Genomic DNA, 25,425 nt, shown 5'->3' with positions numbered 1-25,425 from the left:
TACAATGCTTGGTGGCGGAAATACGGTCTCGAGTTCTCGGAACGTGCCTATGGTGTGATTCAACAGAAAAGGCAATCAGAGGAGTATATGTTGTAGAACGATTTCGAATTATTCCAATCTACCCCCATGCACATGTCCTTCCCTATGCCCCAGCCGTCCCAGAGTTCCATCGTCCAGTATTAAGTAACGTGTTTCCTTACTTCCAGATCATGAGGAGCTCTATATAGCGCCCCCTCCCACTCCTCCCTCCTCACTAGGCACCTGTCCAACAACATATCTAGACCATAGCATGGCTATCAACGCACATGTGTGCTGTGTACGGCATCAGCACCCTCCTTGCCGTGCACTGCTTCTTCACCTACGCCATGTTCAGCGGGCTTTAGTCCGGTAGGCCCGCTGCTTTGTGCAAAAAGCGACTCCATCTCCTCAAGGGTCCGCTGCTTGGTCTCCGGGTAGAATAAAATGTAACAGAAGCCGGAAATCAAATTGAACGCGAAAAAGAGATAGAAGTAGTTGAACCCGATGTCCCCAAGCGCAATCGGGCTACATTGGGCGAAAAGCAGGTTCAAGCACTACGCCGATCAATCAGCCTCATCCAAAAGCAAGTATATAAAGAAGGATGGAAAATAAATCGAGTTGATGGGGAGAGAAAAACGTACCCAGTTACTCGTAGTCGAGAGCGCTGCCCCCAGTGCTCGAATCTCAGTGGGGAAAATTTCCGCTGGGTAAATCCAAGAAATGCTCCCGAGGGGCTGGAAAAAGAGCTGAAAAACAAAGCTCATTGCTACCTGGGCGCGTAGCGCATCTCCATTCGAATTAGCTGAGTCCGCGGGGAAGTACCGGTTGAGCACGGCGACGACAAGCATGCTGAAGGACATGCCGAAGGCGCCGATGGAGAGCGGCAGAATTCTTCCAATGCGATCAATGACCAGCAGAACAACCGTATTTTCCACAATACCGAGAGAGCCGTTGATGCCCGTTATCATCAAAGCGCCGGACGTGTCGATACCAAGACTCTTGTAGATGCGCGGGGCATAGTAGTTGTTCACTGCCATAGTCAGAAGGAGCAATTTCCTGGTGTAAGCCTTACTTAGGAAGGCGTACCATTTATGCCGGACAATTGACCAAATGCTTGGATACCACATCCAAGAATGAGACGGCGCCTCCAAGACGGGTTTGTAAGGATACTCATGGAGGAGAGCTGGTGGTTTTGCCGGTCCCTTTGAATTGTATCCTGGATGGCAACAAATTCCGCGGCGAGGAAGTCTTCGTTATCACCTGTTGCATGAAGACGGCGCAACGTTTCTTTGGCCTCGTCTTGACGATCCTGTTCGGCAAGCCATCGGGGGGACTCTGGGAGGAATAGAATACCAAGGGTCAGCAGCAGGGCGGGGAGGACTTGAAAAGCGAGTGGAAAGCGCCCTACACGCGTGACAAAGAGAGCAAGTCAGCTGAGCTTCGTGTAACAAAATGGAGCCCAGAGTATCCTACATTGGAAGGCGGAGGTCGAATGAGTCGCCCCATATCCGATCCACTGCGCGGCGAAGAAACCCCACGACAACATCCACTGTTGGAGTCCGCTAAGCATGCCCCGCAGTTGGGGTGGTGCTATTTCGGCCTAGAGATTTATCAGGATTATTCTGACCGGTCCACTGTCAGAAACGCGATGGCATGATCTTACACAATACACAGGAACTGTGCTGGACAGTTGTCCAACTGCAATCCCAGCGAACAAGCGCCCGGCGATGAGCATACCAACAGTGGCTGCACCACCTTGTAACGCAGATCCAAACAAGGCAATGGCGGAGGCCAGGAATATCATTTTCTTTCTTCCCAGGGTGTCTCCGAAATATGTCACGCTCAAGCAGCCAACAATAGCACCGCCTAAGAAAAATTGCATCAGTAGTATTCAAGAGCTAACATAGAACGCTAGTGATGCACCTTGGAAGGAGGACACCACTCCGCCATCCTGGGCATCGCTGAGCGCGCCAAAATACTCGATGAACTTGGGTTGGGCGATGGTGGACGAGATGATGCCCGAATCGTACCCGAAAAGGAAGCCTCCAATGGCGGCAAAAACCGAGCATGCCATAACCAAGGCCTTCCCCATTGTGATGAACTGGCCTTTATGTGCGGTGATGAGTAGAGAAGCGGAGTATTGAAGATGAGGTGAGGGCGTGAAGGGACAGTTCCGAGCACAGTGCAAGGTGATAACTCCGGGGGTGCTGGATAAATAGCACAAATTTTAGAACTTGCCGTGAGGCCTAAAGGCAACGAGGGAAAATGAACATTCTCGTGCAGCGCTTAGTCCCTCGCAGAAACCTCGGAAGAACTATTGCCTTCGTCGCATCGAAGAGTAAGGTATAGTAGTAAGGGTGCGCCATGCTTACCTTCAGCTATCTAGTAGAGAAGAGAGGCAAGCTCAGGTCTTGGATTTTTATTAAGACGATATTAGCTACGAGGTACTTGGACCGCGGGGGTCAAACACCGTTGTCCATCCCTGATGGTGAACTGTCCGAGAGGGCAGGAGGAAAGTCAAGCCTCTCTAACTTTGCAAGCAACCGGTTCAGACTCTCCACAACCTCTACCGAATTAACCCCTTTCCCACTCAACAACGCAAGACCGATATCCCGCAACTTTGCAATCAGGCTATAACCATTGGCTACAAGAACCTCCTCGGGCATCTGATAAACAATTGCGAGCATATCAGTGAACAGATCCTGCCTCGCGGTCGGAACCCAGTTGTTTGAGCTGCCATGCCCATCCACTGCAGCCGCGCGATCAATCTGATCGAGCAAAAATGCTTTAATATGGATATGTGTAATATGGAGGTTGACCATCTGGACATCCGTCCCAAAGTTGCCGCGTCTCGGGCGCGAGAGGCCACCACGCCAGCGGAGCTCTGCGGGAATAGAATCAAGAGCGGCAGTAGCCAGCTCAAAGGATGTCTGTAGACGAGAATAACTGTGCGCATGAGGCCCATGTTGTGACTGAAACCACGTCATGAACAACCTGCTAAGAATGTTTAGGCCCGGGATGTAAGATGTCCAATTCCCATGCCAGTCCTCGTCGCCCGGTCTGATGGGCGACAGCTCTGCGTCATTAATCTCGCGCGGCTGCAGCAGGGTGAGTCGGTCCACTTCGGAGAATACCAGTGTGGGCCGTCCATGTAGCGCCTGCGTACTACGAGCCAAACAAATTAGTACCCTTCCTATAGTGATGGCTGCAATATGTGGCGTACCATTGATGCGCGAAACAGAGCCAATAGAGCCTTTTGAGCAGCTCACTATCGATCACGGATAGACTTTCAGTTCGGTAGTGGAGGATATAACTGGTCGCCATGGCGGCCTCCGATATAAGCTGGTACGAGACCGGGTTGTCCATACCTCTCGCTGTTGCCAGAGACACTGCAAAATTGTACTTGGTAACACAAACCTTGGCCAAGAGGTTGCATGTGTCACCGTCCAGGTCTACGGACCTGGCTATGGTCTGCGTGGCGAGCTGGTAACATCGTTCTACGGTGATGACCCCATCATAGGCGATGGAACGACGTCTCAGGGTCGATACTAGCGATGCACACAAAGAGAAAACCAGGTTCACGAAGCAAGGCGTGGAGCGAATGATTGGGTCTTCAAGTTCTTGCAGGAAGCTTGCTCGATGGAGAATTGGCGCGACAGGGTACACAAATTCCAACCAATCGTCCAAGACTTGCCTGATAGTCGTCATCCCGGCTAGAACCTCAAGCGAGGATGTATTTGACGTCTCAACCGACCTGGGAGATTCCAAGTCGGAAGGCTGCCGCTGGCTATGCATCTGATGTCGGGCGGCGACATATCTTGGTGGCAGATGAGCTCTCATGTAGAATTGAACGTCTTGAATCATACACTCGGATCTTACTTGGGTTTGGGCCCTCGGTTCCTGCGAGGTCGACAGTCTGTGCAAGGAATGCTGGAGAGGATGCATGCATCACACGTGGCTTCATTGACTTTGTAATAGCACTACCAATGCGTGTTAGCTCCCGTAAGTAGAGGTCATTAATATTAGCTGACCTTCACATGGCGCTTGCGGCATGCATCACACGCTCGCCGTTCTGGGGTCAATAATTTGTCACTGACCACTCCAACGGCCAACATCTCTGTGACAGTTCACGAGAGCGATTTTCTCCAGGTTGATCATTTCGCAGAAACTTCGGGGCCCCGCTCCACGTTTTAAATTATGGAGACGGAGAAACTTCGGACGGGGGAAAAAGTTGGGGAAATTATTGCAGCAACTTGGAAGCGGGATACGAGTACGACTCGAGCGACCCTGTGACGTGGCGATACACAGCCTGGGGAAACAGCGACTGGTTCGGACCGAGGCGGGTACATTGTTGGTCAATTGAGGTACACTCTCGGCTCATTTTGGAAACCAGCGAAACGCTCCACACAAGACGACGAATTCTCCTCCTACGAAACTTCACTTTTTCGGCTGCTATCTCTATTAACGTTGATTATTTAATTATATAGCATGTCTGGCTACCAACTCGGCCAAAAAGTCACTATGATCCGACGTAGGGTGTGATCTGCCTGGATGATCACACCTTACATAGCTTGTTGACGTAAGCTAGATAGCAGCGCGCGAGGCGAAGTCACGAGCATCGATCCCACACAAGACCTCGCTCAGTCGCTCGGTAGTTATACGGAATCAAGCATCTTTCCAGTTGTCAATAGCTTATCCCTAACAATCATCCCCTCTTCTCAAGGAGGCATGTCCTCGGGCCTCTAAGCCTATTCTAGACTAGTAGATGAGATGACCTGATTGGGAGACAACAAGCCTGCGAGTTAGAACTAGGTAGTATCATCCAAGCAAAGTCATGACGTCGCCACGTTGGGTTATGTGGAGCTTCCGTCAGTGACTAATATATCCAATCATAGGTGCCAAAAGCAGGAGCCGAGTTGGAGAAAGCTGACGAGAGGTAGGCGTGGACGGAAGAGGCAGATACATCATGATGCTATCCGTTTGCTGTCTGCGGACAGCTCACAAATACATATACGTAACGTAAGTGAGTTATAGAAGAGCAATCCATGCCCCTCTTCAATTCTCAACTCATCTTCTGAATTTTTCATAGAATAACTACCTACTTAAGGTTGACCTTTCCAGATACTCCTTAACTTAACTCATAGGCACCTCCAATATGGCTCCATTCCGTAACATCGCCCTGGCAGGAGTATGCCCTCTCACAACCTTCTTCCATTCCACCTTGTCCATTTTACTCGAGGTCCCTGCTGACGCTTAATAAATACCTAGGCAAGCGGAAACCTCGGCCCCGCCGTCCTCTCTGCCCTGGTGTCCGCAGAGCAGTTTAACATAACTGTCTTGACCCGCATCGGCTCTACTGCACCCGTGCACATTCCCACGGGGGTGAGTATTAAGGAAGTCGACTACGATAGCGTGGAAAACCTTACAGCCAACCTCAAAGGTCAAGATGCCGTTATATCCATCCTCCCTCCAACGCCGGGGGGCGCTGAGGGGCAAACCAACCTCATCCACGCCGCTGTCGCCGCGAACGTCTCACGGTTCCTGCCCTCCGAGTTCGGATCTGACCTCGACAATATTCTGAATCGGGGATATCCAGTTTACAGTACGAAGGTCGCTGCACAGGAACTGTTGAAGGAGTTGGCGGCTGAGGGGAAGATCAGCTACACAATCGTTTACAATGGGGCGTTCTTGGATTGGGGTCTTAAGGTGGGCTTCCCGATCAGTCCGCGGGAGAAGCGGGCCGACCTGCATGATGGTGGGAATCAGGTTTATTCCACCACGACACTAGGGACGGTTGGAAGGACTGTTGTGTCTATTTTGAATAAACCCGAGGAGACAAAGAATCGGGTTCTGCGTGTTGCTGAAGCAAGTATTACACTCAATGAACTCTTAGCAATTGCGCAAGAGGTTGTCGGGCCCAATGGATGGATCGTGACCAAGCCTGATACTGAGGAAGAGGTACAGAAGGCAGCCGCTAAGATGGGTCAGGGTATCATCACTACTGAGACCATTTTCCCGTTCCTCCAAAAGGCTATTTGGGGCGAGGGCAATGGCGGTTTCTTCCAAGAGACGGATAATGAGCTTCTAGAGATTAGGGAGCTGGGAAGGGAAGATATTAGAAAGATTATCCAGGATATCGTCAAGGGCTAGCTCAAACAACTTGTATCTACTCGTAATCTTAGTATCATTCGGTAAGGTAGTGCTTGGGCTTACGAATAGTTGTATCAGAAACATTAGTGGAGACAATAACTATGTTGACGCATCTTGTTAGTGTTAGTTAATCGTATTCGTTTAGATGCAGATCCAATGTGGCTCCGCCAGTGGTGACGTTAGCTATCGCCCCTGAAACTTTTGAGACTTTTCTACCGTATTAGAACGATGATGCCCTTTATTTTCCTGGAGGAGAACAACTGAATCAGTCAAGCAGACATATTGTTCTAGCCTTAAGTACAACGCCGATGATGACATTCGGCGCAGTCTACTTCATATCCTTTGCTCTCTCCATAATCTTTGTTTCTGCCAAGCATTGGTCGACCTTGACTATCCAAGTTGACAAAGCGACACAGCGCACATTGACGGATAGCGAGGGCAACCCTACCTTCTGGCAAGCAGATACGGCATGGGAGATATTTCACCGTCTGAATGTCTCAGAAGTCGAGTATTATCTCTCTGACCGTGCTGCCAAGGGCTTCAATGTCATATACGGTACGATTATCGCGGAATTGGATGGCCTTACAGTACCTAACCAAAATGGGGACCTTCCATTCATTGACTATGACGTTCGAAAGCCGAACGAGCCCTACTTTCACTGGGTTGATACAGTCATCAGTATGGCTTCAAAATACAGGATCACTGTTGCTTTGGTGCCAGCATGGGGAAGATGGGTCAACGGAGGGTGGCACGGGCCGCCACTTATTTTGAATATGTCCAACGCTGCAATATTCGGGAATTATATTGGGCGGAGATATGCTGGACTTCCGAAGATAATTGGTGGTGATAGTAATAGGTACGTCAAACCGGACTGTCGACTCTCAATTCCTCTAAACTGACCGATGGCTCACGGTGCTGTAGGTGGTGGACTCTTATCAACATGGACAGCATGTCCCAATCCCAGACAAACAGCACACCGGATATTACCGACTCAGGGCCTGTATTCATTGAGCTGGCGAATGCTATCCACCGTGCCGAGGTACCCATACTACAAACCCGTGGCCTGAGCCCATTCATGACATATCACGGGACAAATGCATGGCTTTCAGCTTTCCCAGACAGCACAGCGTCCGCTATGTTTGGCAACGAAACATGGTTATCAATGGATGCTGTACAAACAGGCCATAGTGATATCAACAGTTCTCAGGTATGCAAGCGCGACGAACATCCCCTTTTGTGATATGCACTGATTCAACCTCCAGTCACATTCTTTCTACAATCTAGACTACATGTACCAGTGGGTACCTATCGCGAATCAAGACGCGGTTAAGGAAATGTATGACAGAAAGCCTGCCCGTCCTGTCATGGACCTAGAGAACCATTATGAGTACTGGAATTCCTCCATCAGCCGAAATGAGGATGGAAGTTACCGCTGGAACTCATCGTTTGTTCGCAATGGAGCTTGGCATGCCTTTTGTGCCGGCAGTGCCGGTGTAACTTATGGCGAACAGGCTGTGTGGCAATTCGCCAATCCAGAACGCTTCAATGGTACCACGGGTCTGAATGAGACATGGTTTGATGGTTTAAAACGCCCTGCAAGCGGACAGTTTCGGTATTTAAGGTCATATGTGGAGCAGCATTTAGGTACTCATCGCATTCCCGATTACACTCTCCTAACAACAAGCCCAGGAACGGAATATGCAGAAATAATGGCAATACGCGACCAATGGTGGACTTGGGTGACAGTTTACGTTCCAATGGGCCAAACCTTTGGACTGGACGTGAGGAACCTGACGGGTGCCAGTGACCTTCAAGCTTGGTGGTTCGTCCCCAGGAATGGGTCATTCCTGCCAATAGATACTATTTCCCGCAGCGCAAACTTGACCTTTGTACCTCCAACTGGGGGGACAATCGACGACGACTGGGTCCTACTCTTAAAGTCGACCTGTACTTGAAACGATTGATTAGATATCACACATCACTATGCCATTATAATCTCGATTTAACCACTTATTAGGAACACACCAACGTTTATCCAATATCGTCCATGGCCTGGCGGCCCTCGATCAAATGGAAATCAGATATTCCAAATAGATCACTTTCTATTCTCATAGCGCGATGGAAAGAGGCAGGTAATTTTGATTAATGCCAATCAGCACACGTGCGCCTGCTAGAAAACCCGAACGAGGTGGGGTGTGACGGGGCAACGAAAACAGACCCATTTTTTTCTGACTGCTCCCCTCTCTGCCGGTTTCACTTCAAGGCGGCTTAGACGCCAATACGGCACAAAGTGATTTCGCGATGTTTCTTATTCACTATTCTCAGCAGGAGTGACATGAATTACTTCAGTGATAAGGCTATCAGGCCAAGATATCTGAGCTAGTTCACCTGGGCGTTGGCTAGACGAAACTAGGGTTTGGCGTTAAGTATAAAGGATCCCTTGGAAAGGCTAGCTGTTCCAGAGTCGCTGTAGAGGTGGATGTTTATAAAATCCTGTATCTACCCACGCTGGGTGCGACCAAGACCTCGAACTGCATATGTGTATGTAGCGTTCATGTAAGCCACGTAGTACTTCAGCCACACAACGCCATGAGAGAAACATCACATGCAGCCAGAGGGATATGAAGGGTGGAAATTTTGTGACTTCTACTTCCGGCTCTTTTGAGTAATTTTACTTGTTCGGGTAATCCAGCTACAGGACAGTAGTGTATTTTAATCCTCGTTCCCCCACAACAGTAACGGCGTATCATGCCCAGTTAGACTAACTTTGGATAAACTGAAAAGCCTAGAGACATGTTCCTTTACGTTTATAGCGTTGCCTACACTAGCCACGGTGCAGTTCCGACCCGGGGCTGACATCACACCTGCCTGCTGAACGGAACCCTCCCCAGGTAAAAATTTGGCGACCATTTCACATAGGGTACCACTTCTACGGTGCCAAAGAGCCCGGTATCAACAGGATCCGGTACATGGCCGGGATTGATAATGCTGATGAGCGGAGGATAACCTGCCATCACGATGTGGGCCCAGATACTCCGAATGTAATTCCACATGATCGTGGGGACCTCAAGGACGATCTCGTTGGGGCCTGTTCGCAAATAAGGGCCAATATCAGCCTTGGGCGCATTGTAGTCGAGTGGTGGTGTTTGCTGGCCGTTGACCTTCAGACGGAGAGTATGCAGCACTGGCGGCAGGACGATATACGCGCCGTCCGCGGAGCCTGCGGCGGGTGGCCATTCGAAGCTGGTGCTGTAGTATCCGACTCCGGATGCGTTGGCGAGACTTGGGATCTGGGTCCACGGGACGAGGGCATCCAAGTGATGCGTGGTGTTGAATTTCGAGGCGATCTGAGACGCATCAGAGAAATTGGTCGGGGCGGCCCAGTGCTCTGCTGTGAGGGACCAGTTGCCAAGTGTGTAATTGCTCGCCACTGTGCGATTTATGGGGACAGTGTAGGACCGCCCGTCGGCAAGAATAAGCCTCTGATCGACTGGCCCGGCAGCGAGGTGAAGCTCAACTGACTCCGAGTGGTTCGGGCTAAATGTGTACCCTTGGACCCTGGAAGGTGTTTGAATGGCGTGGAACGCTGGTGAGTGTGATTCCCGATCGGAAGGCCCGCTGAACGCAATCAGCGTAGTCTGGTTCGCCTCTAGAGCGAGGGGAATGCGAGTCTTGCCGTGAGCTTGGTGGTATTCGAGGATCGGCTCAGACGCCCCAGTCCACAGATCAAGACGATATGGGCTCTTGTCACTGGACACCACAATGTGGCCAGCGCTAGCCTCGCCGTCATTATAGACAAACGCGAATTGGGTGTCGTCTGAGACTGACTCTCGCCAGGTTGTGTACCACTTGCTATTGGCCTGTACTCGGATGCGAGGCTCCAGGCGAAGAGCGGCCAATTTTCCCATCAATTCGTTCTCAGCGACTGAGAAGACATTCTTGGTGCGCTTCAACTCAGAGATTGCTTTCGCGAAGGTGTGGTGACTGGCCGCGCTCGCAGTGGGGTATTGCAAAGGGTCGCCGCCAACCAAAATGACCCGTAATCCCGCTTCTGCGAATTGTCGGATCTTGCTGATGGACTCAAATATGACATTTGACGTCTTGTAAATAATCAGGGCCTTGTAAGCCGGTCCTTCGGCCCCAAGCGTTCCGTTACGGACTTCGGCTTCCGGAAGGTTGAAGTTGTCCGGCGAGAGGTAACTGTAACTATAGCCTATGCAGGAAATTTAGTGAGTTGGATGTGCGAAGATGATGTCAAGGATGAGCGGTCAGACTAACCCGCATCAATCAGCTGAGTCGTATTTCCAAGGCCTGTAGCGTAGTCCGTAGCTGATTGCTTCATGTAGACAGCGATATCCGTCTTCAAAGGACCCGCCTGTTGACTGAATTGAAGTCTGGCCACGTATTCCATGAAATCCGCCAAGCCGTGATCCCAGGCTGGCTGTTTGTTGGACCACAATTCACCATAAAAGTATGAAAATGCGGTATAGCCTGGCCAGGTCGTTGCCCAGTAATTGCCAGTATAAGACAGGCCGTGGAGAATAACCTGATTAATCCCGCCCACAACCGCCCGGTTGATAGACCACAGAAGGCCGGAGATCTGGTACTGGAATGCCGACAGCGCTACAGCCCCCATCTCATTTGACACGATTCTCTTCCCCGCCAATATAGCTGGTCCAGAAAATCGACGATATGCGTCGATGCTGTCTCCAAAGCCAAGGCTCTCACATTCCGGTGCGTTCACAAGGGGTACAGTCGCCGCCACGTCCATGGGTAGGTTGTACGCCGGCTGGACGGACAGCTGCAGGCCGAGATCCATGGTCGCCCAGTCCCTCAATCTCTGTAGGTATTGATTGTATCCCTCTACTAGCGCAGCGCGGAAATCGTTAACGAACCCAGCACCCTCGTCGGGCGTGTCGAGAACGCACTGCACGGACCCTGGCTCCTTGGACTGGATTGCAATGTTGTTGTTGCCAAACATTATCAATGGGAGGTATTGGATGAGGTTGTACCCGTACTTCTGTTCAAACAGACTCGGGAGCGACTTGGACCAGGAAATATTCGATTCAATCTCAACACTGTCCTCCCAGACTGCAGACCATGTTAGCAAGACTTAGTGGTGCCAGTTATACTTTGGTATGGTTTTCTCACCATAGTTTCCGACCTCAGCAAGAAGCGATCTCACATTATCGGTCAGGACGTATTTATCCCAGAAATCTATCACAGTCTCGGCACCCCGGGCACTATAGTGATCAACTATGTAGGCTCCATTCTCAACAACTGCATTTGTGTGATTCGACAAGAATATCAGATTCTGACTCTGGGTCAAGCGCTGGTAGAATGCGAACAGCCAGTAGGTGTGTTGGCGGGTGCTTGGAGGGTATGTGACAGATAAACGGCCGCTTCCCGACACCTCAACAGTTCGGTCTGTAAGGGAAGATTGTTTGAGAACGAGGCGAGTATGGGGGACCCCAGCAATAGACGATGAAGTAGAGTTGTCAGTCCTGTTCAACACCTCTGCTGAAATGAGTGCAATGAGATCGCCAGTTCCCCAGCCCGGGATGACACCATCAAAGGATCCATTGGCAGGAACAGGTACCGAGAACGGGACCTAATCGCGTCAAGAGGAAAAAAAATCATGACTGTTAGCTTCCCTGTGCCCACAAAACGGCTCTGTTCGCTGAGGTGACGAAACTTACCAAATCCCATTGAAGACCTTCGTCATCGGGAGCAGCGGGCACACCCTGCCCCTGATTGGGCCCAATGGAAAAGTCCATCACCATACCAGCATCTCGATGGGTTTCTAGAGCAGCCTCAAACAATCTGTTAAACGCTGGTGTACCGACTCCATACTTGCCCCAGTCGTCTCCTGGAGGAGCTGGGCCGAGGAACCCGCCGGCGTTGTACCAGGGTAGGTATTCCACACCACCCGCTCCCACATCGGCGACCGACTTGATGTCATCTCTCATAAACTGCTCATCAACGCTGGGATCAGGGAGCCAGTATCGAAATCGAGGCCGTATGATCGCCGAAGGGTTTTTGAACGTTCCGGCATCAATATCACTGGAGAATTGATCATTGGTGCCAACATTTGAGCACCATGCTCCACAAGTGAGAGCGAGAACTGCCCAAGGGGGAAATCGAGAAATAGACCTCATGACAATGGACGAGAGATTGAATGATCTCGGGCTTCTCTACCCAAATAAAGGAAATAGCTGGCCTTCTTAAATAGACAATTTGAATTAGGTCTCGGGGATGCGCATGCTCCACACAGGCCGCTCGCCGGACCCGGACGGGCAAACCAGGTTTGACATCATTTTCGTACTCGTATTCAAAACCGTGGTACAAGTTTACTTTTCTATCACCGTATTCCTTTTTTCTTTTTCATTTTTTTTTCCTGGTAGGGTGGAGGGGAGGGTTGGGGCCGATGAGGAATCAGTAAAGCACCTTCCCTTTTAGTATGGGACATCGCATCACGCTGTCCTGCCGATTATGCACCAACGCAATCGACTTGATCTTAATAGTTGGCAAAAATAGGCAGAACTTCTACGCAGGGAACTTGACATGGGAACAACTATCGTAATCAAATGCCCGAAGAGATTGGACTAAGAATACACCAGGTGGAGTAACATTTGTCAACGGGGAGAAACCTCGGGCCTGTACTAGCCAGCCTTCATCTTTGCTCTGATAGCAAAGCCATTTTCCTCCATTTCTTGAATCATTATATATCACGAAGACGGTGGCTCTTCTATTGAAGAACGCACCACATACGCTGCAATTGCTCTGCCGTCGTGCTTCAGTAGCTCCTGTGTTTCCCCACATATCTAGAAGCGGAGACCAACCTGGGAGATGCGTGTCCAGCCTGAGTTATTGCGTTGCTCGCGAGTCCAAGGCAGCTAAGCTATCCAGAATACAAGGGCAGGGTAATTCTTCCCATGATGATTGAGAATACCTTTGGGGATGGAATAGGAGGTCAGGGGGCCGATATTGTTCACTGCGAGAACAATATGCCAATTGCAATGTCCAGCAGACGTTGCCAAGGCATCATGAAGGCAGGAAGCATAGCTTATTTTCCAAGCTGCCACCGGTTCACATCCAGATATATCCGAATTAGCCTGTCCCATTGGGCACTGACAGCTGCGCTGCTGGCAAAGACGATGCTCTTCTGGATTTCCGTACGGGCACAGGAAGCTCAGATTGAAAGTTTTCGCGAAGAACGCTACACCCGGTGGCCTCTTTGCCACTAGTGCTGTGTCAGGGCTCCAAGTCAACAAGTAGATCAGACTTATATCCCTTATGTGATATAAAATTGCACTCATTTGCCAACCAATTCGGTTGTTTTGCGATTTTAACCGAGACAGCTACCTTCCCACCCTAGGCTTTTACTAGTCGGTTGGACGCAATTGTGATTATTACCCCGCAATTACCCCGGACACCCGGCGCATGTATCAAAATTTACATTCGTACCAGGACACTTCGTATCCCTGTACGATTATTGCAGAACCACATCCCCGGAATATTTTGACGTCACGTACCATTAGGACATGCTTTACAATCACCCTGAGTTGAGCCATGGCTAATTAACGATAGGTACGCATAAAATACCTCACCAAGTCGACGGGTCGGTGATACGGATTTTTTTAGCCCTAAACCACAACGAGCATTAGAGAACGAATACGGGGATAGGCTTTTCCCCACTCATAGATCAGAGCATGACAAAGACGCATTGCCCAGGTTTGCATTTTTTTTTTGTGGGGTCATGGACCACATTAGCTTAGCCGTAGCTGCTTGGATGTCCCAGATGCTACGAGAAAAGCAGCATTTCTCCAGATGACAATGGTTCCCAGACACGTGTCCACAGAGCTCCGGGGGACTCTTGGATTCTCAAAACCAGGACTCTATGGAGTAGCTAGGTATTACGCCAATTAGTACCTTCCATTCAACCGGGGTTTGCTCTATATAAGAAACCTTGTCGCCATTTTTTTTCTCGCCACCTTTCCAGGCAATTCCACTATCACAAGACACTGAGATGGCTGCCTTTCTCTCCTTCATAATAGCCTACACGCTGGCACTTTGCGTCAGCGGTCAAATTTTCAATAATGAAACCACTGACGAGCTGAAGGCCATTCTCTCGAACCTCGAACACTATTGGTCATATGGCAGATCTCCGCCAGTATATCCTAGCCGTAAGTTGGTACATCCTCAAAGAAACTCGCATTGTCTAATGTATTACGCAGCTATAGGGAATGGCACCGGTGACTGGTCAAGCGCATATGAGCACGCTCGCGCTCTTGTCTCGCAGATGACCAACGATGAGAAAACCAATCTCACGTATGGGCGGCCTGAGACTGCCAACGGCTGTGTAGGCAACACTGGAACCGTGGCCCGTCTTGGATTCCCCGGCCTTTGTTTCCAGGATGCCGGCAACGGGATTCGAGGCCTGGACATGGTAAATGCATACCCCTCGGGCCTCCATGTCGGGGCCTCTTGGAATCCGCGCCTATCATATCAACGTGGCCAGTATATGGGCGCAGAGTTCAAGAGGAAAAATATCAACGTTGCCCTGGGTCCCGTGGTAGGCCCCTTGGGCCGCATTGCCCGTGGAGGACGGAACTGGGAAGGGTTCTCAAACGATCCCTATCTCTCCGGGAAGCTCGTATACGAGACCATCACTGGTATGCAGGAATCGGTCATTGCAAGCGTAAAGCACCTGATTGGAAATGAGCAGGAGACAGACCGCAATCCGTCTGTCTATCTGGTGAATGCTTCCGTCTCCTCCAATATAGATGACAAGACGATGCACGAGCTCTATTTGTGGCCATTCCAGGATGCAGTGAAAGCTGGCGTGGGCTCTGTCATGTGCAGCTATAATCGCGTGAATAACAGCTACGCCTGTCAGAACAGCAAGGTATTAAACGGTCTTCTGAAGACTGAGCTAGGCTTTCAGGGCTTCACCGTGACGGACTGGCATGCTCGACACAATGGCATTGCGAGTGCGGACTCCGGCTTAGATTGTGCTATGCCAAACTCAGCGACATGGGAAAATCACACCTTAAGCGAGGCCGTGCGTAACGGATCTCTGAGTCAAGCACGGCTAGATGACATGGCAACCCGAATCGTCGCTACATGGGCTAGGTTTTCGCCGCTCGATAATCCAGGAGCGTTTGTTCCCAAGGATCTCACCGAGCCGCATCCGATAATCGAGGCTCGCGATCCTGCCGCTGCACCTACTCTTCTCCAGGGAGCGATCGAAGGCCACGTTCTGGTAAAGAATGTGAATAACAGTCTTCCTTTGAAGAAGCCGAAAATTCTCTCGCTCTTCGGCTACGACGGTCCTGCGCAGACAATCAACTCCCCAACCCCAGCCTATAATTTCCTGCAAAGCCTCGGTCTCGGTAACACCCTCTCGTATCCTGGTGGACGGAGCTTTCCGTACGAGATTGCGGCTGCTCTCATGGGAAGCTTTTTGGCCAACACAACCGGGCCTGGGGCAGCGCTTAATGGGACACTGGTAGTCGGTGGAGGATCCGGTGCCAATACTCCGGCATACATTGATGCTCCATTCAACGCCTTTCAGCATCAGGCAAGGCAAGATGGCACGTTCCTGTCATGGGACTTTGTCTCCCTTGACCCAGGGGTGAATGCCGCGAGTGAAGCCTGCATTGTCTTTGTGAACGAGCAGTCTTCTGAAGGATGGGACCGACCAAGTCTCGCAGACAAGGACTCTGATACCCTAATCACCAATGTGGCGGCGAAATGCAGGAACACGATGGTCGTGATCCATAACGCCGGAGTGCGGCTGGTGGATGCGTGGGTCGAGCATCCGAATATCACGGCCGTGATATTCGCCCATGTTCCTGGACAGGACTCAGGTACCGCACTGGTGGACATCATTTATGGGAAGCAGTCACCATCCGGTCGGCTGCCATATACAGTAGCGAAGGACGCAGAGGACTATGGCGCATTGCTCGACCCAGTTTACCCAGACAACTCCAGCATGTACTATACCCAGTCTAATTTCACCGAAGGGGTCTACATCGATTACCGCCACTTCATTGCCAACAGCATCACACCGCGCTTTGAGTTTGGGTATGGTTTGACGTATACAGCATTCAGCTACCATAAGTTGGCCATTGAGCTCTCGCGGGGATCCCGGATTTCATACCAGCCACCAGGGTCAGAGCGATACACCGCAAGCGACCCAAAGCCAGAAGGAGGATTGGAATCTCTATGGGACGTGATCGCTACTGTGAGGTGTACCATAACCAACACTGGCGGCTTTGAATCGGCGGAAGTCGCGCAGTTATACATCCGTATTCCTGGGGCCGGACCGGACAGAGTGCTGCGTGGGTTCCAAAAGCAGTCAATCAGTCCCGGTGGGAATCAAACAGTGCAGTTCGATCTCTCTCGCCGTGACCTGAGTCAATGGGATGTCGTGACACAGCAGTGGGTGCTGGCTGAGGGTGACTATGTGGTCATGATCGGCAAGAGTGTCTTGGATATACAACTGACGGGAAATCTGACCATAACTCATGATGCGTAGGCGAAGGTCAACCACGTCACGAGGTCTGCGCAATCTGGTAAGGCGAGACACGCTGCATTGTAGTTACCTTTGCAACATATTCTAGTGCTATAGCATTTCCATATCTCGGGTTTAGCTATTTCCAACGTGGCAATCCACCGGCATTGCCATTTCAGGAGTTCATTTCAGGTCGAGGATCTGAACTATGTAACTCGATAGAAAATCACAGTCTTGATATACTCTCTCGATATGAGCATGGACAAGTAGATTAATCTGGTTGATTCCAAGATTTCGGCCGCAGGGATCTTCCTGGAACACTATCATGGAGCTGCTATTTCTTGCCATTTTCGTCTCCTTGCTACCAGCGTAGGCGGTGATCCACCTTGTCCTTTCCCTTAAACTCAAGCTTGCAAAAGTGCCAAGTGGCAAGAGCTAAGCATTTGATTTCACCTGTCACCATCGGAAGAGTACGTCCAATCGACCCCACTACCACTGGCTACGAAAGTTAGTAAAGTTTGAGGTGAAAGATTTCTGCCGAGTCCCATCGTCGCAATACTACCAGGTCCCCTAAAATTGTCCAAGCAGTGGTGGAGCTACGTTCAGTGTACCAAAGAGGTTACTATAGTACTCTGGCGTACCTAGTCGATCCAATTTTCCCCTACACTATTTGTCTTTTTCGTCCCACAATTTTAAGTTATCTCTTTTTAGTGTACGAACACGAGATTATTTGAGGTCTGGTTTCGGAATTGGCCGTTGAGGGGGAGGATGGTGGAAGTGGATCCGCGTTTGCAAATGAGAGCAATCAGGGCTGGGTCTCGAACCGGTGGCGAAGGCACGATTTGCCCGGCCAGCAGCTGCGATTTCTTCCATAATAGGCAGGTCATCCAGCTCTAGAATGTGCAAAATGGCTGTGTAACAATGAGGGTTTTTCTTCCTCGTTTTCTCCTCTTTTCCTGGCTTAGCTCCACCTCTCCCAGTGGTAGTTGCCACAGGAAGGACCGAAGTACCAGCCACGCCTTTGGCGAAGGAAGCAAGAAACTGGTGCGAATGTAGAAGAACGAGAATCAGGACAAGATGACAGACGTGTCAGGTCTATCTAGGATGTTTAATGCGCGCTCTTTGCATCATTTCTAAGCCAATAGGCATCACGGCTTAGAGCTTCTCTTACGTAAAAGAAGTCATACCGTCTCGGTATAGGAGGCTTTTGGGGCGGAAATGATCGAGTAGTGTTCGCGAAGTATCAGGATGGGCTTTGGGCTCTGTTCACAGCTCCAGATTCTCTTTGCTTTGTCGAGTCTATACTTCAGGGTCCTTCTACCAGTGTTGTGAAAAATTGTTCTATGTCGTTGATCATCATAATATACATAGAATACTCAAGACAAAGTTTGCGTTCCAGGGTTGATTCTTTTCGTCCCAGCATTCCGACCTGGAATAATTAGGTATCTTTCAACCTTCCCTGATTCTTGAGTCCTCCAGTATGTTTCGTTTCTTCTCTCACATTTCCCCTCGCCCTTACACCGTAATCGGTCGCAAGCTTACATTGGTCTCCTTCCTGGCTGATAGGATCTCGCTAGGGTGCCACACGCTAAGCAGCACCATCTGCATGAACATGAGGACCCCGTCGAAGACGTAGAGGAAGACCTCATGGCGGAGCAGAAACCCATCGTTGCCCTGGATGTACTCGACGACGCGGAAGACGGATCGTGCCATGATAAGGACGCAAGCGACATACATGACTAATAGGTGCTTTCGCCATGGAAGCCCGGGTACGGTGAGCCGGGCAGCCGACCGACTGCGCTGCATGCGCAACAGGAATACGGTCGCAGTTATGATGAACAGGCCGAAGAAGGCAATCTGGATGAACAGGCCGGCGATCACGATATCTTCTCCCGTCTTCATGCCGTTGGCGCCCGTGACCATGATTCCGGCGCCTAGATCAAGTCTCGGATCAGCTTCTGCAGAACAACATAGACAGGAAACAAAAAGGGTATTCGAGGAGGAATCGAGTGCGAGGGTATGGGAAACAACATGGAAGTGGTCTCGTCTGCTCATCTGCATCGAGAAATGGAAAGATAAACTAACCAGCAGCTTGGACAAGAAAAGATATCACATCCCCAGAGACAAAGAACCTTGTCAGCCATCGTGGTTTGACAATGCTGTATTCAGGATGGCCAGTGACGAGGATAAGTCTCCCAAGAACCATATATATTGAAGCTGCGAACAAGGCAGGAGCAACAAGAATCAGAAGGCTTTGGATGACATAGGGCCCCAGAGTCCAATCTGGCGTCTCGTAATGGCCCAGTGCACGGCCAATGTATCCAACACACTCGACTACACGAAGAAATATAATCATTAGTAACCTAGCGTTCAAAGAAACCCGACTCTCTCCTTCCCCCGCGGATAGCAAACGAATTTGTATGGGAGGTGGTGATGTGTTGCTTACAGTAACCTCCTAGCACAAAGGGAATGAAACACCACGTCCGCATGCGCAGCATTTGATACGTGTGAACCAGTGAGCACAAGCCAAACAGAGTCGTAAAGATCAATGCTGCGGGTAGAGAGGGATCATAATGGTAGTATGTCCAAGTTGAGTTGCTGTCCGACATCCTTAGTACCTTATGGCAGGAAGGCTAGATCTTTGGAGAGTATGTTGGTGTTTCAGTCCGTCAGATAATCGTTCCCCTTTTAAAGTCGCAAATCTGTTTTAAGGGGCGGAGGAAAAAAATATGCCCCTTCCAACCCAGAAAATCACATAATCGTATTCGTATCATCCAACCGGGGTATTATGGTTTTAGGAACGAACCAAAATTGGCTGTGGCCAGACCAGATTTTGGGTCGTTTCGGTAGAAGAAGCTTAATGCGGAAGCCCAACCGCGGACTACTAGTAGTTTATTCGGTTGAGTCGTATTTCGTATACTATCTGCTATATTGCCTCTTCCAGCTCCACTCGCATATCTGATTGGCTTTGAGCTGGCTTTGATTAGTGCGGACTAGATTGTGGGAGTTTCCCGATAAACCGTCCTGGGCAATTTCTGATAAGGTTTTGTGTGAGCTGAAGGTGGCAAAAAAGTGGGCGGCAGGCTTACATATACCAGGACGATGTTGATAGCATCACAAACTGATCCTGTCCACAAGCATATGACATGTGGCTAACTGCCTATGTGGGAGGAAATGCTGAGCGAAATAAACCTGCGGCCAAGGCCAGCTGGCAGTATTTGAGGCGCGATCCCCGCGGTCGCGATTCAAATCATTTCAGCATGATCTTTTCCCCGAGAATACATCGCATGGGCGTGCTTAGGCTGCGAGCTCAGTCAGGAACTAATCGTGAATCCAGAGAGATGCACTCTTTTAAGCAGTGGCGGGTAGTCCCTGCCCCTGACAAGGGTAGTAAATAATACCCGGACGGTGTAAGTAGGTTTTCTTACTCTTCTACAGTCGGATATCTCGATTTCTGGGTGATAGGCCTACCCTGTACTTACTAGACTAAGAAGGACTCCTCAGTCATGCCCGTCTGCCCTGGCAAGAAAGACATGCAGGTGCGAATAGTCCTAAAGAGCAGTACCAGCAGATAGTAGCTAACCGGTGTTCCAGGGCGGAAGAGCATAACTACTCTAACTCGAGCTCTCCTCACTACAGGTTATAAATATTCCGTCAACCACGGCCTGCCTATCCTCCCGTGAGTCTCACAAGCACTCCCCTAGCACCCAACATACAATGACGACGGACCAAATCGGAGCTTTCCCCAAGGTCCCGATACGAGACGCCGAGCTCACCGGGGCTCGTGGCAGTTGCGTGGCCAGGGCCGCACGTGTTGTTCAGGCAGCTGATTTGTGGGTCCCTTGTCCATAGCAATGTGGGGAAGTAGGGCTAGTGGTGGCCGACCAAAGAGGGGGTACATCCTACAATGTAGGATTCAGCCTGGTGTTATGGTTCACGTGACCGCTTCTACGGGCGGCGGTTGAGCGGGCAGCGCAGCGCAGACGGCGGGAATGAGATCATCTGCACCAACCCAATTTTTCCCTCCCTTCACTGGCCGACAGCACTCCTGGCATTTCTGAGGCTTTCCACAATGCCATCCCGTCGCTCCCATCGCAAGTCCCGTTACGGGTGCGTCGACTGTAAACGGCGAAGGGTAAAGGTACTGTCATCCAATCCACTTCCACTCTCTCTTCCTTATATTTAGATTAACTACAGTCTGTGTCCTCTGTGCTGGCCTGGAGTTGCCCCACGCCTCGGATAGTTTATCTCGCTTACATGTGCTTTTAGTGCGATGAGCGTCAGCCAGAGTGCACCAATTGCTTGAATCGCGGTAGTGAATGTCTCTATGCTCCAAGGGAGGTCGAGTGGGTGCAGCCTACACACACAGCGAGCTCCTCGTCGCGCCCCAGGTCCCCCGCTGCCTCTTCTACTCCATCATCGTCAGGCTGGATTGCAAGAAGTGATGCTCAACCGCAAGCCCCCGATCTAAACCTTAGCGACATGGAATTGCTGCTCCAGTGGTGCTCCTCGACATACGCAACCATGGCCCACGACCAGCGGGTTGAACATATATACCAGTACATCCTGCCCAAGGAAGGTTTAGAGTACCCGTTTGTCCTACATGGGTTATTAGCCTTGTCTGCCCTACATCTCGCCCGTCCCAGCGATCCCGCGGCCAAGGCTCGCTACTTCTCTACTGCACTAGAGCATCAAAACCGGGCACTGAGCTTGTTCCGACCCGTCATCTCTAACATCAATCGTGATAACAGTCACACTATCTTCGCATTTGCCAGTCTCCTTCTTCAACTCGCATTCGCCATCCCGCCTTGCTCTCCCCTCACCGAGACCCACGACTGTGTTCAGGACCTCATTCAGGCATTTACACTATGCAGAGGGCTTCGGGACATCATAGCGGCGTCGTGGCAGTGGGTTTCGGAAGGGGCGTTGGCCGATGTGTTTACGCAAGTGGACGACACCAAACACTGGCCTCTCCCTGAAGCCGTTGAGGCGGCCATATTTCAGCTCAAGTACCTCAATGAGTCTCGGGGAAGGCGATTTGTAGACCATGATGCGGACTGCTACGGTGCAGCTATTAATCACCTCAAAGACATGATGGAGATCTACCAGGACAAACCACGCCGTGTTGAGTTGGCCCTGCGGTGGCCCTTTGGGCTCGAACCAAGTTTTCTGAAACTACTCAAGGGACATGATCCGATGGCCCTAGTGGTAGTCGCTCATTATTGCCTTGTCCTGCATCATTTCAGGCACCACTGGTGGATGGAAGGTTGGAGCTTTCGTGTCGCGCATAGTATTTGGGATCAACTGGATGAGACCTGGAGACCATGTGTGTCTTGGGTCGTCAAGGAGGTAGGATTAGAGGTGTGAGCATGATGGATCCGATACAATTCCCCGGTCTCACCCTTTTTTCAATATCGCCGCTTCTCAAAGCCCTCTAATATGGAGTCACCGATAATAGTCTTTGCCACTGAGTCATCACTGGGCGTCCTATTAGGGCGGATCAACCCCTCGTGCACTTATAGGGCAGTCGTAACCCCAACGAGATGGCTACTTGACGGAGTGTACTCATCTTCCTCCCGGTATCGAGCCGTGTTTATTCTGCGACATTGGACGGGATATACAGCTCGCCTCGGTTATAGCTAAGGGTCAGCCACGAACTGCTCGCAGTTGCAGAATTGTTAAACAGGCTAGCAAGGCCTCCACGTCGGAATCCCGGAACATACTATCTTCCAGCTCCGTTGGCTTTACGGGAGTTCTTCGAGTCCTAGACGGCCTGCTGTTTGTTGGCATATCTGTTTCAACCTGCAGGACATATCACAGCCCCAGCGTTGGCTGCGGAAGTGTTGGAAAGTGGGAGATGAGACAAAGGAGAAGGAGAAGCATTTTGAAAGGGGAGAGCGAGATGATCCTCCTTCTCACCAGCACACGTGAAGGAACATCACACATAATATTACTGGATCGATGTAGTGCCCATTATATATCAATAGATGGGCGTTTCCCTGGGGGGTTCTAGTTCAAAGATATCCCATCTCCTGATACTCTGACTATCGGCTCCTCCATCCGCTGATCGCTGTGGACCAAATACTGGCCTTCGAAACCCTCCGTTTTCATACAACTCCTATATCCGGCTCTCCCAATGATAATATATATACATCTAAAGATGTTCCTTGTGGGGTTGATGTCGGCACGCAAGGCTGGTTTCAAAGTCACATCTAGAGTAGCACTTAGGGACAAGCCCTTTCTTGACTTGAAGGAAAATAGTATGATGCGCTTGAATCCCAATCAACTGTAAAATCGATTCGTACTCCGAGGATAGCGACGAGTGGCTTCCGGCCGGTTTGCCGCCAATGGCGTCCTACTAAGCATGCTGCCTAGGAACTCGCCAGGCATGTGTTCCACTGGTCAGCAACAACGCGCGTCTTGGGCAAGGCCGGACTTGCCAAGTGAATTCGACTGACAACGCTGCTCCTTGGGCGTCGCTATGTGCGGGTCGCGGCAAGGGACGATCAGTGGGATGAGCGGAAAAATTGGAAAGAACGAAAGAGTGGAGTGGAAAGCATGTTAGCCAATAGTTTTATGCTGTGGAGGACCTGAGTGGGGATTTTCTTAGTGTACGAATACGATCAGTTGGGGCTCGGAATGGAGTTATCGAAACGTAAAAGCGGCGAGAGGAACAATGTCTTCCCACAAACAGAAAACCAAAGCAGGAATAAACAAGAGAGAAAGTCCGACCGAATAGCGAGAAACGCACCGGGACTCCGAAGCTGATTCCTTGGGCGGAAATAGTTGGAGCACGATCCCTTTGTCGTTTCCAGGATCACGTTCTGGATAACCCACCAGATGGTGGAAGTTCCCTTGTTCCATGGCGCTTAAAATACACGAAAATGGAAGCTATGGTACAGCTTTCCACAGTGAATCGGAAAAAGAAAAGAGATCAACAACAAAACTGAAAACAGACAAGCCCATTTACTAGCGTAGCTCCTGTAGGTTGACATAACTCTCAGTGCTTCCCAGTGCGCTCCCGTTTGTGTACAGCATGTCGTACGGCCTCCATTTGTGGAACAAAAGTTGCACGAGAAGCATTGGAAGGGTGTCAAAGAGATACATGTATGCCTCATGGGAAACAAGGTAGCCGTCATGTCCTTGCACAAACTCCACAATTCGATAAACGCAGCGGAAGATGATGAGGGCGGCCATACCGAAGAGAACGCCCATCAGAGTCTTCCACGGCCCACCGGGAACCTTCGCTGGGTTGCTGCGAACCCGGAGTGTGAACTTGACCGAGACGTACAGGAAGAAGCCGAAGAAAAGCAGCTGAACCACGAGGCCGAAGACGAGGATCTTCTCGCCGATACTGCCCATGCCAGATATCGCCATCATACCGCCGCCGCTGCACTGCAGCAGGAAGGCGATCACATCCCCAATGACAAAGATCTTGGTCACTTTTTCTGGGGAGATGATGGACAGTTCTGGGCGTTGCGTGCATCTCACAACTCGCCCGTAGCACATATAGATAGTAGCCGCGTAGAGCGAAGGGGGAAGCAGGATTAAGAGGCTTTGGGCGATGTAGGGGCCCAGGCTACTAGGGGCTTTAGCAGAGACGCCGCGGGCAATATAGCCAAAGGTCATCACTGTTTATCGCTCTTAATTAGCCAGGGGTTTCTTCTCATCACCCTCATAACTTACTGAAGCTACCCACAATAAACGCCGTGAAGAACCAGGCCTTGGCTCTTGCAAATGCCTGCCACACATAGAGGCCGGCGCTAGTTCCAAACGCCAAAGCAAAAATCACACAGGCCGCCACGTTCGGCTTGTAATTGTAGAGAGAAGCCTCATCACCCCCATCCGCCATTGTCGCAGCTGTCTGAGAGGAGATGTCGGATTATTAACGTAACAGATTCCTCGTCCTCTCTTACGGGCTGCTGGATCGTCGAAATATTCTCGACTTGTAGAAGACAGGATGACGGAGTGCAAGGTATAATAAGAATGGAAGCTGCCGTTGTACCGGGACAAAAGGTAAAGAGATAGCAAACAATCACACTCTTGCGACTGTGCTCCAGCTGGTGCATTTTATACAGTAGCGGTTTTGCCACTATAAACCCAGAGGGAGATGTCTGAGGCTGTGTTGTGCGAACAGTGGAGCACAGCAGTAGTAACAGAGCATATAAATCTCTAGTGAACGAATACGAGCTAGCCAGGCGGTGAGCTTGGTCACTGAATCAATAATATATCCATTCAGTTTTAAGATTTTCGACTCCTTTCAGAGTTCTCAGGCGGCTAATGCAGTTATCTATTTAGCGAAGATCATGTCACGAGACTGGCCTTGAGGCTCAAGGTCATCAAGTTGAGGTGCCCAGAGGCGTCTGCCTAGACTTGACTCCAGCAACAGCTGTTTCTTCATTCAAGATATCAAGACGGACCAATTCTTTATTTAAGACTGTTAGACTTTCTGCCCTCACTCAGCCCATATACGCTTATCGAGTCGAGAAGAATTTGAACTGGACTAAATCGCTGCTGGTTGCATGGCCCAGTTGAGGCTGCCGCGAAAATTCGCAGTGGGGTAATTCTGGTAGAACAGATGCCATGCTAATACAATCTTGATGAGACCACATTAGGTTCGTTCAACCAATTTTACCTCGGGATGAAGTAAAGGACTGGGCGATAGTCTGTCGCTACCCAAAGCCTGCCTGCCAGGGAGGCAGAAGTCAGAATAATAATGATTGGCAATCGATTCCGAG

General features: G+C 50.4%; 9 protein-coding genes across 9 annotated transcripts; 4 read left to right on the top strand and 5 right to left on the bottom strand.

Moving 5' to 3' along the window:
- Positions 1-219: 219 nt before the first annotated feature.
- Positions 220-2,110, bottom strand: BJX68DRAFT_278521 (sugar porter family MFS transporter; the record flags this gene model as incomplete). The annotated part of the gene is made up of 7 exons (XM_071048559.1): positions 220-261; positions 363-572; positions 660-1,048; positions 1,105-1,422; positions 1,492-1,618; positions 1,682-1,884; positions 1,942-2,110. 7 exons carry the CDS (start codon positions 2,108-2,110, stop codon positions 220-222), a joined length of 1,458 nt encoding a protein of 485 aa, XP_070894872.1.
- Positions 2,111-2,480: 370 nt separating this feature from the next.
- Positions 2,481-3,342, bottom strand: BJX68DRAFT_270943 (fungal specific transcription factor domain-containing protein; the record flags this gene model as incomplete). The annotated part of the gene is made up of 2 exons (XM_071046833.1): positions 2,481-3,183; positions 3,242-3,342. 2 exons carry the CDS (start codon positions 3,340-3,342, stop codon positions 2,481-2,483), a joined length of 804 nt encoding a protein of 267 aa, XP_070894871.1.
- Positions 3,343-5,173: 1,831 nt separating this feature from the next.
- On the top strand, positions 5,174-6,168 carry BJX68DRAFT_270942 (aromatic alcohol reductase; the record flags this gene model as incomplete). The annotated part of the gene is made up of 2 exons (XM_071046832.1): positions 5,174-5,206; positions 5,287-6,168. 2 exons carry the CDS (start codon positions 5,174-5,176, stop codon positions 6,166-6,168), a joined length of 915 nt encoding a protein of 304 aa, XP_070894870.1.
- Positions 6,169-6,479: 311 nt separating this feature from the next.
- Positions 6,480-8,123, top strand: BJX68DRAFT_270941 (uncharacterized protein; the record flags this gene model as incomplete). Its single annotated transcript, XM_071046831.1, has 3 exons — positions 6,480-7,024; positions 7,090-7,375; positions 7,431-8,123. 3 exons carry the CDS (start codon positions 6,480-6,482, stop codon positions 8,121-8,123), a joined length of 1,524 nt encoding a protein of 507 aa, XP_070894869.1.
- Positions 8,124-9,026: 903 nt separating this feature from the next.
- Positions 9,027-12,326, bottom strand: BJX68DRAFT_270940 (uncharacterized protein; the record flags this gene model as incomplete). Its single annotated transcript, XM_071046830.1, has 4 exons — positions 9,027-10,381; positions 10,447-11,259; positions 11,320-11,779; positions 11,868-12,326. 4 exons carry the CDS (start codon positions 12,324-12,326, stop codon positions 9,027-9,029), a joined length of 3,087 nt encoding a protein of 1,028 aa, XP_070894868.1.
- A 1,554-nt stretch (positions 12,327-13,880) lies between these two features.
- BJX68DRAFT_257951 (beta-glucosidase) lies at positions 13,881-16,711 on the top strand (the record flags this gene model as incomplete). Its single annotated transcript, XM_071043443.1, has 3 exons — positions 13,881-13,902; positions 14,226-14,354; positions 14,406-16,711. The coding sequence occupies 3 exons, from the start codon at positions 13,881-13,883 to the stop codon at positions 16,709-16,711; spliced, it is 2,457 nt and encodes an 818-aa protein (XP_070894867.1).
- A 1,352-nt stretch (positions 16,712-18,063) lies between these two features.
- On the bottom strand, positions 18,064-19,327 carry BJX68DRAFT_278519 (RTA1 domain-containing protein; the record flags this gene model as incomplete). Its single annotated transcript, XM_071048558.1, has 4 exons — positions 19,134-19,327; positions 18,773-19,021; positions 18,230-18,621; positions 18,064-18,141 (listed from the first exon to the last, which is right to left on the bottom strand). Exons 1-4 carry the CDS (start codon positions 19,294-19,296, stop codon positions 18,064-18,066), a joined length of 882 nt encoding a protein of 293 aa, XP_070894866.1. The 5' UTR covers positions 19,297-19,327.
- Positions 19,328-20,726: 1,399 nt separating this feature from the next.
- On the top strand, positions 20,727-22,400 carry BJX68DRAFT_168872 (Zn(II)2Cys6 transcription factor domain-containing protein). Its single transcript, XM_071037017.1, has 3 exons — positions 20,727-20,828; positions 20,957-22,332; positions 22,383-22,400. Exons 1-2 carry the CDS (start codon positions 20,760-20,762, stop codon positions 22,052-22,054), a joined length of 1,167 nt encoding a protein of 388 aa, XP_070894865.1. The 5' UTR covers positions 20,727-20,759; the 3' UTR covers positions 22,055-22,332; positions 22,383-22,400.
- A 1,256-nt stretch (positions 22,401-23,656) lies between these two features.
- On the bottom strand, positions 23,657-24,539 carry BJX68DRAFT_270936 (RTA1 domain-containing protein; the record flags this gene model as incomplete). Its single annotated transcript, XM_071046829.1, has 2 exons — positions 23,657-24,318; positions 24,374-24,539. The coding sequence occupies 2 exons, from the start codon at positions 24,537-24,539 to the stop codon at positions 23,657-23,659; spliced, it is 828 nt and encodes a 275-aa protein (XP_070894864.1).
- Positions 24,540-25,425: the final 886 nt, after the last annotated feature.

Source organism: Aspergillus pseudodeflectus (genome assembly GCF_044049435.1).
Source record: "Aspergillus pseudodeflectus strain CBS 756.74 chromosome Unknown BJX68scaffold_54, whole genome shotgun sequence".
Taxonomy (NCBI): domain Eukaryota; kingdom Fungi; phylum Ascomycota; class Eurotiomycetes; order Eurotiales; family Aspergillaceae; genus Aspergillus; species Aspergillus pseudodeflectus.
The sequence above is the reverse complement of the archived record's forward strand: the minus strand, read 5'-3'. Positions and strand labels throughout refer to the sequence as shown.

Excerpts from the sequence above, each read along its gene's own strand:
- BJX68DRAFT_168872 (XM_071037017.1), top strand. The coding sequence starts at position 20,760 with ATGCCATCCCGTCGCTCCCATCGCAAGTCCCGTTACGGGTGCGTCGAC. Across the intron at positions 20,829-20,956 it reads GTAAACGGCGAAGGGTAAAG|TGCGATGAGCGTCAGCCAGA; the intron begins GTACTGTCATCC and ends ATGTGCTTTTAG.